Consider the following 12,284-nt stretch of genomic DNA (forward strand, 5'->3'; position numbering starts at 1 on the left):
CTAGCATCAGGGATTTCTAACACCCTGCACCAACAGGTTAATTATCCCTTTCAAACAGCCTACAGAGCCACCTCACTAGGCTTTTGACAATTCTAAACCAATGACACTACACACTACCTTTATTCAAAGGCACAAATATGCTGCTTCACTATAGTGTTTCTCATGAAAATACAAAATACCTTCAAAAAGAAGTACAGGGAAGGTCATCTGAGGTCCATCGGTTTCCTCAAGACTCGCCCTGCCCTAAAAGAATGTCGGCGCAATGTAAGAAAAGGGATGAACCAAGAATTGAATGTGGCATTGTATAATGAGTATTATTTCTGTTCCAAAAGAATTTCAGCATAGATGCTAGACACTGACTTTTTCCTGAGACTGCAGTATACATTTAGTGACAGCTCCAATAATGAAAGTATTTAATATAGTTGTTTTCCTGATACACAATATCAATCTACTTTGCTGTCTGTTGTCTACTGGTGGGTTATTTAGTGAGCTATGATGGTGCCACGTGCCAGAAAACATCAAAAAGTAAAATACAATGCTCCTTAGCCAATGTTACATACAAACACGGTCAACTTCTGTTGTTCTTTGGACAGCACATATACACATCCAGTACTAAGGCAGGCAGTATATGCATCAGAACCAACCAAACAAGAGAACAAAACACTGTGCAGTCTGTACCACAGTAAAATGGTCCTTTAGATTATAGAGACTTAACTAATGAGTAATAACCAGTGTCATCTGCATTACAAATCTCCAGTATATTAACCTACTTTGGTCCAAGTGCCACAGTCATAAAAATGCTGCAGTCAAGAGTTCCAGTTAATATTGGGTAAAACAACAGGACTTTTAAAAACAATGATTACAAAAATAAAAGCATGATTTCTTGATGGTCTCCCTAAATCACAGTCACCTAAATAAAGCTTCAATCCAGGAAAAGCTTAGCAGGAAAGCAATCATTCTTTTTTTGTATGTGTAAAAAAAGACCAGGAACTACAAGTAAATAGCAGCTGAGCAACAGATGAGGCACTAAGTGAAATCTGTTAGCAACTGCTAACAGCTTTGCTATTTTCTGTTGTTAAATTAAAAAAAAAAAAAGCAAAAAACCAATGCAGTAGCAATTCCAATATGTTCAAAAATCTCAGATGCAAAAGACTAAAGCTCAATGCTTCTTGTACTACAGATAAATACTTGCGTTTGGTTTTAATATCTTGAAAAGCTTTGTTATTGATTATAAGGCAGAAATAAGCCATTTTACATGGACATACTATCAAGATAAAACTTGTTATAGCTGTATATGTGACCCAGCAAGTATAGCCCAAAAATCCCACTGTAGACAAGTGCGACTTTTCCAGTAGCTGTTTTAGCCTCAAATTCTACTTTTCTCTGTCCTTTACATCTGACCCCTAGTCATTCGCCAGAAAGTGCATGTCTTGATTAGCACTGAGCTTTCTGGCAAGATCTCAGAAATATTTTCATTGTCCTTCTGGTCCTGGAGCTTTCACCACAGGTGATCATTTCCTACTTATCTCAACCAAATCTTGACATGGGTTCAGCAAGTCTGTTGCCTGTTTGGATGCACCTACACAGCACAGCAGAACTATGCAGGCACAGCTGAAATAGCTCTGAACAAAGCAGGCCACAAATTACAAACAGTGTGAACGTATCAGTATGGGGTGCCAGCTCTCAGTAGGATCACTTAGTTACATGGCTGCAGTCGCTGGACTAGTTTAAAAAATTCATGGCATCACCCAGTCCCAGGCAGATATATCCTCTTCCCACTCCTGCCAGTTGCTTGCTTAACTTATTTTCTCTCCTGTCAGTCTCCAGGGGCTCTGTTCCATGTTCCTCATTTTGGTGGTCTCCCACATGGGGGATCACAGTACAAACACCATCATAACTACAAAGACACACTACAGATTTCCTCCTCCATCCAGCTTTCTGCTCCCTTATGGTGTTTACATTTCTAATGACTCCTATGGCAGGTTCCCCTTCCAATTTAAACTCAGCATGTAAAAAACTGAGCTCATCTCTATTTCTAAATACTTCTCTCTACTTCTTTTTCTTAAGCTACGAAGAATTAGTAGTCACCTTGCCTCCTGCAGAATCTCACAACTTCGTCATCTTCAGCTTCTCTTCTTCCTCCCACAGATGTTCTACCAATACAACATGCCAGTTTCATTTCCACAATGCCACAAAAAATCTGGCTGTTTCTTTCCATCCATGCTGCTAAAATACTTGATCATTCAACCCCTTTTACTGCAGCCTCCTCCTCCATAGCCCCTCCTGATACTCACTCCTCACTCTTCACATCAGTGCAAAACTCCAGTTTGCAAAATACCTACTGAATCTAGTATTTAGTCAGTATTTGACCCTGTATAAATTCCCCCATTAGTTTCCTATTATTTCTTTTAAAAACATTCAGATTAATTGTTTTTGTTTTTCACATTATTCACAGCAGTTTCTCCCTGAAAAAATACCAACCTGGTTTTGCTCATCTTGAGCAGGACACATGGTCCCCAATTCTTTTGTAAACTCACACTGTTTGCTCTTGTTCAATCTTTACAGGTCATCACCCTTCTTTCACTTTCATCATGGCTGGGACTCCCTAGGACTCTCACCTTCTCAGGAAGGAATTTCTTTTCAGGAAAAATTTTATAAATTCTAGGAAGAATTTATATTATCCTGACAAGGATACAGAACCTCTAAAAAGCTCCCAGCTGAACTGTTAGCTCTTACAAGCAACTACTTCTCTGTTCATTATAACCGGTTGCTTCCATCTTTGTGGCTTTGTAGAGATTTTCAATGGTGTGGGATAGGAATTCCCATTCTGTGCTGCCATACAGATAAATATTATTAACAATTACTGTCTGCTGGGAAGACTATCAATCTAAATAAAAAGGAAGCTTATGAAAAGAAGAGATGTATAAAGCTGGTGTACAACCAAAATGTGAAATATATTCTGAAAAAGGGAATTACTAAAAATGGTAACCTATTGTTCCCAGCTTTGCATATTGATCATTATCAGATTTTTTTGTCAACTACAATCACTTGTTTTGGATTCTGATATCACCCCATGTTCTTTCTGGCTCAGTCATCACACCCCCGTAAGTAAGCCTTTGCACTTCAAACTTCAAATCTGCCAGTGATACATGAAAAAGAATACTTATGCTTTTGTCAGACCTCTGTATCAGTCCCCTCCTCTTCCAACAGCCCTATTCATGCCAAAGAGTTAAAAAGAAGAATGAAAATAGACATACAGCTTAAGATACACAGGAGAGTTGTTGAAGTCACCCTCCTAATTATTCAGTGTTTTGACTACTGTTCCATGTTAAGCCCTATTGCTTTAAACAGTATGAACACAAATGTACATGCAATGCACAGGTGTATGTGCCTCCTCAGCATTCCTAAAGAGCCCCATTTGAATGCAGACTGGTATATACACGCACCTTCATCTTATGAACACTAACAACTGCTGAAATCATGCAAATTTGGCACATAAGCATTTCTGTATATTTTTGACAGTATCTCTACAGTGTTCAAAAGTTGATAGGGCAATTTTGAGGATTCCTAGTGACGATACATGGAAGAAAGTCAGCTAAAATCTTCCATGTCAATATAACAGAAGCCATTTGACTCCAGAGGACGTATCAACAGAAAGCTGCAATGCAAGTTCATATATCACTGTCCTAATGAATATGATTGTAAGTGAATGATCTTGCAGCTGAATTTCTTAGATTACTAGTTAAATGTATCTTTGCCTAAGAAATGACTGTGGCTTTTGTATGTATCTGGCTTGTCTACAACACAGCATTCTAAGAAACACCAATAGCCTCCTAAATCTAACATTAAGTGTTCAGTGCCACAAGTAACTGCATGTTCATACAGTCTCATCTCCTCCAGGCAAGCATTAAAATTTCATTCACATACCCTATATTAATTGCAAAGATCTACTTAAATGGAAACACTTTGATCCTCAATGAGGTAAACAGGTACCAGAAGCAGGGGTGATAGCAACCAGAGTGCCTACAGCACCAAAGGCTCCCACAATAGCAAGGAAATGGCCTGAAGAACTTTGTCTATTCTCTGATGATTCCAGAGATGCAAAACCAACCAATAGCCACAGAAGAAATCCAAACATTTGCATGCTGCGCAGGAAGGATGGTGAACTTTTGTGCACTGCAGGCAACGGCTGAAGCTGAGAAGCAAAGATTTTATCATAGCTAGTGGTTTTCAGCAACTACAAATGTTACTAGACTGTTTACAGTAACATTAGCAATCCTGCTCTCCCCAAAGCTTGTGAAGGAAGCAGATAAGCAAGGGAAGAGAAGGCAAAGGTCTGAGCGTGGGAGCTGGTCATGTATTACTCAGAAATATTCCCCACAAAGCCTCCCCCACTGACACACGCTTGTTTTTAGCCTGAAACCTTGAATCTTTTCTGACATATGGGAATGAATTTCAAAGGCACAAAAAGACATTTTGTCTGCCAAATATCTTCTGCCTCAGCTACAAGTTTGGTATAAAAGTATAAACTGCTTTCTTTTTAAATAACATAAACATTATTTTGAGTCCAAGTAAAATAATTTTTCTACTACTTTATGAGAGTATCAGTTGTTTCCTATGTTATAATGAGAATGGGTGGCTGTTCTGCTTTGTAAAATGCTGTACCTCAACATGACACCAAAGCCTTTCTTCTTTTTCTTTTCTGGATCTTCATTTTCTTCCTTCCTTTTCTTCTCTTTGATTTTAGATTTGCCCTTTTCCTTTTTCTTCTCTTTTTCTCTATTTTTTTTGTCTTTTTTTGCTTTGGTTTCTGCATCTTCTATTTCAGGGTTCTCTGGAGGGGCTTCCATGTTCTGAGGTTCTTGACCAGAGTAAGAGCTCTTATCAGAGAAACCATCTGCACAGTATGAAAAAGAACCAGTGAGGATGGCTAAGGGCCACCAAAATGCAAACACATGAAATACTGCATGAGTGTCTACAAAGCACTCAAATGACTCGCAACACTTAACTCATTTAATTGAATAATTTAAAAAGCAGACTAAACATATCTAGTGAATTCAAGCAGATTTCTATTGTAAATTAAATACTGAGTTACTTTAGTGACTTGTTTTCTAGTTATTATTCCTGATACAAAAATCCTGACATGGTAAAACACTATTCTGTTTGAAATCTAGTTTGTTAACCTCCATCAGCTCGAGAAAACTGACATGCTGGGATGCAAACACTGAGAGGTTACTTCAACAAGAGATTCTGGCAACTGACGTAGCCAACCTATGTAACAAAATGATTTCATTCACTCCCTGGAATCTTTCTATTTTAATGGCTCAACAAGAAATAGATAAACTGTTCTGTCTGGTTGAAGAGCTGTGTTGTTTCTATTTGGGGGGCTCAGGATCCCGGCACAGTTTTATGCTTCACGCTGAAGAAGACATATTTCCAGACTGGGGTCTATAAACCCATGGTGACAGAATGAGCAGCAGGGTGCTATCAATACACTCTGCCTTGTCTATAACAGGAAACAAACTTCCTGGTTGGAGAAGGGGGAATTGTAGACAGCTCTGTAAAACAAGCAAGATAATTTTTAATGTAATCTGAAGAAGGCAGCTGCTTCTTGAAGTTGAAAAATATAATTATTTAAGGATTGAGTTCTAAATCCTCCAAACCCATCCCTGCCCCAAAGGAGATCAGTGAAAGACTTTACACTAAACCCAGTCAAGGTTGGATGGGGTACTGCAAAGACAGCTCTATTCATTGGAAGACATAAGCAGCTTTTAAAATGTGATCAACTTCAATTGGACTAAATCACTTGCTTATGTACTTTATTGAGCTGGCCCTCAGCAGTACTAAGTGAAGGTGGCTCCCTCAATATGTGCCATTAGCAACATACCCTCTTCTCCATCTTCAGGTCCATCGTAAGACTTGTCAATAGCAGCTCGGAAACTCTCATTACACCCCCGACCACGGACCACGTGAGGCCTGGGTCTGTGAAAAGGGAGTTCGTTCTTCCTAACCTCAGCCACAGCAGTCTGAAGACTCTCAAGAGAACTGGACTTCTTCAATCCCAGTGTAGGACCGAAATCTTTGCCAGATGAATCTGGAAAACAAATAGTTACGTTTTTGTACCTAAAACCACACAGAGACAAGAATCTAGTCAGCCAGATACATTTAATTGTGTACTTTATTACTTGGGGCCTTTGAAATACTATGCAATCAATGTAATTTGTTCTAAAAATAACATCAAGTTAAACCTAGTTCAGTAGATATCCCCGTTCAGCCTTGGAGGGACTTGCATATAATTTACAGACCTGAAAACAGTGACGGGCAATAGCTGGCTCGCTCTGTGTCACTTTAAAGCCTGCACCAGTGATAAGGATGGGGTTGCTTCTTCCCCCTTTGACAGCAATGTCCAACTGGACACTGCTAACAGTCTCAAGGAGAACATTATCCTTAGACTTACAAAACCAAACACTGCTACACAACAAGAGTTTTGGTTTTAGAATGAGTCAGGTTGTATGCATGGTTCATATTTTCAAATACATTTCTCCTGTGACGAGATATTATTAGTTGTCTCAGTCTTATCCGACCTTTTTCTTCAAGCTGAAGCTGGTGCTATGATATCAACACACACAGCAGGTTTTTCAAGAAACAAATATTTCCAGCAAAGTACAGCTTAACATAAATGATGTTGTTGCCTCCTTGCTTCTATGCATTAGAAAGCACTTCGTACAAAAAAAAGCAAATACCTTCCCATGTCTCCCAAACCTTTCCTCTCTTTGAATGCTTGACTATCTGACCTTAGAAAGGCTTTATTTTGTGGCAGCATTAGTGTTAATTAGTATTAATATAATGATAGTAGAATAGATAAAGAAAAAAGTTCAACGAATACATGCATACCAATCACTGAAGAAATTCACAGCTTAATTTAAAAGCCTTTGTAGCATCTACTTAGTTTTTATATGGCAGAACAGTAAATGTGACATATAGACACCGCAGAAGAGACTTTGCCTTGCAATATGCCTTCTGTGTTTGAGAACACAAATGCTTTTGTTTTCAACTTCTACGTGATACTAACGCAAGCAACAGGAGAATGTAAGAACAGAAGACCTTCACATACATGTCCATACACTGTCAAGCCTGAAGAGATTCAAGGAACACAGAAAAGACAGGTATGTTAGTACTATATGCTGTGATTTTAGCAATCCTAGAGTACAGGTATTTCTGAATTAATACAGTGTGATCAGTGAATGTTAAAAGGAAAATAGCTAAGAATTGGCACCAAACAGAGACTCATTGGTAGTGTCTACATGAAGCAATTTACAATTCCATTACCTGCAGACTGCTATGTGGCTGAAAATAAGGTGCCGAGAGGTGTGGAGACAAACAAGTTTAAGGGAAGCCTGGTTGCTCCATCACACAGTGCAATCTTCTTTTGCTCAATGATTGCCATTCTGGAGACTACCATTATTGCCAAATTAGCAAGTGCTAAAATGGCGTTAGAGCAACGACTTGCATACAACATAAAGGTGCTTAAAATCACTAAAATCTTGTGCATTAGTAAGAGGCATCTCAGGCTATCTCAGGCTGAGAAGGAGCAAAACCAAGGGAAGCATAATCACTGTAAAAGGTGGCAAAGTGAAAGCCGCTCTGATTAGCAGAGAAAAAGCTTTCTTGTTCTGCAGTCAGAAAACAGCTCCAACGGGTTGCTTCTGCAGAAGATCCAGGGCACCGTGGTAAAACTGGCGGAGCGTGGCCGGCTGCAGCGGCCCAGGGAAAGCGGAGCTCAGCCAGGCTGGGTCGCAGGCCTAAGCTGAGGGCTGCCCGGGCGGAGGTGGGCGAAGGCATGCCAAGGGCTACGGCTCCCACCTCCGTGGGCAGCTGGCACCCAGTGCACCGCCTGCGGAGCGGAGCCTCCCGGGTTTAAAGGCGACTACGGCGCCTTCGAGGAAGCGACGGCCCCAGGCCCACCTCCAGAAGCAGGCAGTGCAGTCCCAGGGAAGGGCCACACACAGACCGCAGGGATCGGCTGGTGCCCGTGGCTCGGGCGGTGGGGGTGGGTTTGCCGCCAACGCCGATTTCCAGGTTGCTGCAGCTACCCATCTACCCGAGACAGCTATGCCAAAGCCAGCGCAAAGGTGTTTATATACACATCCCAGTACAAGCTGTACTACATCAAATTAGTGCCCTAAGCTGCATTACCTGAAAGAAAGTCTCAGGTTAAATGCCAGTTAGACTCTGTCTCAGATAAAGCTAAGGCAATTACTCAGACAGGAAGACCACTCTTCCCATATGAAGGCCATTCCTAAGAAAATCCAAGCCAACACCTAAGGTTTGGAGTGACACACTCAAATGTCACATGTACCAGAAAGCAAGCTGTCCGCTCAGCCTCGCTGCAGCTTCCCCGGCACACAATGTGATGCAGTTTTTAGGCACCTGGTCACATACTACATAGTTCAGTCAGGATCACCAAAAGAAGGTTCTTTGTCCAATACTGGTCTCAACAATTGCGTGGGAAACTCAGAGTTATTGGCAAAGCATGTTTCTTTCTGTATAAATAGCCTTTATTTTGCTATTTTGTCCTAACATGAAAGTCCCCCTGAGGAATTAATTTTAGTAATAACTAGCAATAACTTCCTGGTTTTTGATATTTTAAAGAGAACACTTACAGTCACTTTCATGTAGTATTTTCAGTTTGACACTAAAAAGAGGAAAAAAGAAACTAAATGGAACGTTCTTTAGCTACCAAGTAAATTCACAACACCACTACCTTGGGAACTGATTTTTTTTTTTTTTCTAATGCTCTGAAAAGAAATAGAACTGGATTGTGGTCACTTCATTGCCTAACATAAAAAAATAATGTGTTACCTTAAAGGACAGTATAAAATGGCAAAGATTAACTGTATTTCTCCCTCACTGGCAAAGAAAGTTAAATTTCACCTGTGATCGTCCTGTGTTCTAACATTTAAAAGGTGTCTACATTATTCAAAAACTTACCAAGAGCCTTCAGTCACAGATCAGTATTAAGCCTTTAGTTGCCCCTTTCTAAGGCTGTGACAATTTACACTGAAATTTCACTGGCAATATTGGAAGTTTCTCAATATTACCATCAAAATCCACCCATGAAGAAGCACCTGAACCCAGGTGAAAAATAACTGATTTTTTTTCTTACTGATGACAGTAGTAGCAATGAAACTTCATTAAGAAAGGGAACATTCAGTCAAAAAGTTTACATCCTTGGACATTCTCACCGGGGTTTTCAGTGAGAACTTAATATTTTTGCTAATCAGCTTTTATTCCTTTTTTTTCTTTCATTGTAAGGCTACAGCAATCACACATTAGGGCACAACTAAAGACACAGGAGCTGAGGAGCTTCCCTAAGCAGGGAGACCAGCCCCTTCCTTTCACAGCCAGCATCTATTACTGGATGCTTTACAGAGAAATGCACAAGACTCTGTAATGAACAAGAACCAAATCCCAACTAGCTATATTTACCTCTCCTGTCCCCCGCCCCCCAGTACCTTTTGCATTTCTGGACTGCTGCAAGCCTGAAAACATGAATTTTTCCTCATGGGTAAAAAAAACCCAAACCCAACAAATAACAAAAAAACCTTCTCACCTTTTACAAGTTATTAACAGGCATTTCTGGGGGTGCATGGTGTGCATATGTGTGTCCACATCTAGCCCTACCCAGATTTTTAATACAAAAATACAGTTTGGCAATGAGAGATTTCATCGTTCATTGTGTAAAAATGTTTCTTTTTATGGATTTTAAATTCTTGAGCCCTCATTTTACTGCTTCTTGTAGTACAATGATAAAAAGTCAACTGAAGCATACACTTTGGGTTTTTTTTATATAAATCGTGAATTACTTTATGCATCGCTAATGAATTTATGAGAGAAAACAACAACTGACATCAGTACCTGCCTATGACTGGCTGGAATCAAGTTGCTGGTTCCTAGATGATACCTGTAATGATCATCCTTTAACTGAAAGATAGTATTACACAAACCTTAATTTTCTGCTCAATGCCAACATGGCTACCGCAGATTTTTTTTTCTTAATGTACTAGTAAAAGCAAACCTGCTTTCTGTTCTTTTATTATTATTAGTTTCAGGTATTTCCAGGCTTCTCTTTTTCCCACATCTGCACACTCCTTTCTTTTTCTACAGCCCAGCAGAAGGAAACATGCCAAAAGCGTGATGTGAGTCCTGAAAATCAAAGGGAAACAAATGACCCAACCTTGTGGGCAATGCAAGCCACGCCAAAGGCATGTGTAGAGAGAGTGGAACTGAAGAGAAGCCATGAATCACTGCCATTCTAAATGAAATACAACTCCTAATACACCCTAAACAGTACATGTTTTATATATTTATCATTAATTTTACTTTTTAGATAATGTTTCTTCTCAAATACCGAAACTATATAAATATGCCTAAAGGAAAATATTCAGAGGAACCTATCTGTGTGAGCTAAACTAATTTAGGTTTACATTTTGAAAGATATAGTGAGGTAAAAACCAGTTATGAAGAGAGAAAGAAGGGAAAGTGTCACCGAGACTGAGAAACTAGAGCAAACACAATAGATTATAAATAGTCTGGCTCTGTATTTACCAGAGCCCTAAACACACATGTTCCTGGTTCCTACTATGTTGCACATGATGGAGGTGCATGTGTTACTAGGGAAGAGAAAACGCTGATGAAAACAATGCGTCTTCTATCCTGTGGGTACTGGGATGGTGAAGATAGCACATGAGTGCTTTTAGCAGGCAAACAACTGTTTGTTCATGAAACACCAAGGCTGACTTCTGTTGTGGTAGGACTTGGAGTGAGATATGCCAACAGCTTCTGGGGAAGCAGCTACAGCCCAGTGCCTGTTCTGCTTTGGACATACACCTTGAGTAACATTCATGATGCCCCTTAGCCTCACTGAACTTGAACCTACTCCAACCTAACTGATCTAACTGCTCACTCTATAGTTATCTCTTCTCTAAAGGAACTGGGGCATGTTTAAAAAATCTTTTGATACATATATGTTCCAGTGATTTTCAAAATACAATCAATTCATTGATCACATACATGTTTGGGTTTTTGACACAAATTAATGTATTGCTAACCTTACATTGCCCCTGCAGAGGTGAGGATAGCAAGTATGGTTTCAGAAACACCCCAACTTTTGTTCAGGAAGGAAAAATTCTGTTGTACAGAATCAAATGATATAGTTATCAGGCTGGTACAACAGGCCCCTCAGCAAAATTTAGTCAAAATAGATCCCTGCTGTAGGGAAACCTTTTGTATGAGAACGAACCAAATCTGTTACCCAAGTGAAAGAAATCCAAAAGGCAAGAGACAGTAAGACTTGACTGCTTTACTCTCCCCTTAGCTCCTTTTGGAAATTTACCTCTAAATAAATTAGTGTGTAAAGTGAAAACTGTGAGCATCTTTTAGTAAGTGTAAGGTCGAAAGATAAAACATTTGTCATTATTACCAATCTCCATGTGCCATAAACATCAGAGAATAGGTAGACAAACACGGTTCTTACCTACAGGGTTGTAATATCATATCGTAACTTTAATTAATTCATATTCAATTCTTTCTGAACCATTTTGTTCAATGCAGTTTCATTTATTTCTGATAGGATTCACAGTATGCACAACTGCAAAGGATTTTTTTTCTCTCATATTTTTATATTCAGATACTTCCTCAATTGCCAACTGATTCAATGCAGAGAATAATTTAGGAAGGAGGAATTTGAAAATCATTACGTCATTTAGCTTGTGATTTTCAAATGAAGAGCTTTAATAGGACATTTTTGTAGAATAACCTTATATCATACTGTAGCCTTTTCTTCAACACTAGTTTATACAGGTAGCATAGAAAAGATTATGAAGGGCTTGATAAAAAGCAAGAGAAAAATCACTATCTTGCACTCACATATTAAAGACAACATGTATCAGTTTGCTCATTTTGTACCTCAAACCAAGCATTCCAAATTAGAAGCAGGAATACTGAACACAGAACAATCCCACACCTGACGGGGAATAGGGGGGGATCTAAGAAAGAGAAATCAAAGCATGGGAGAATTTAACAAGTTCTCTGATTAAAAGAGCCAGCTACAGTCTTCAGATTTACAGATATTTCAATCTATTTTACTACATATAATGATTGCAATTTAGCCCATATTTGCACAAACTGCAATTTCAACTACGAATAATGGCAGTTCACAATTTGTAGCTAGAAGGTACACTAAGCTTTAGCCAACTGAAGAGGAAGGGCTTTGAATAAGGCAG

The 12,284-nt window shown here is 39.3% G+C and overlaps 1 protein-coding gene across 4 annotated transcripts in view; it reads right to left on the minus strand.

Annotated features, from left to right (window-relative positions):
- The window catches only part of PARD3B (par-3 family cell polarity regulator beta), a 434,227-nt gene that overhangs the window by 140,057 nt on the left and 281,886 nt on the right, over window positions 1-12,284 (minus strand). For all 4 annotated transcript variants that reach the window (XM_075028231.1, XM_075028232.1, XM_075028230.1 and 1 more), the window contains 2 exons: window positions 5,888-6,094; window positions 4,666-4,897 (listed from right to left, as the gene is read on the minus strand). In XM_075028231.1, the coding sequence (XP_074884332.1) occupies window positions 4,666-4,897; window positions 5,888-6,094 (439 nt within the window). The remainder of the gene's footprint in view (window positions 1-4,665; window positions 4,898-5,887; window positions 6,095-12,284) is intronic.

Source organism: Buteo buteo, chromosome 5 (genome assembly GCF_964188355.1).
Source record: "Buteo buteo chromosome 5, bButBut1.hap1.1, whole genome shotgun sequence".
Taxonomy (NCBI): Eukaryota; Metazoa; Chordata; class Aves; order Accipitriformes; family Accipitridae; genus Buteo; species Buteo buteo.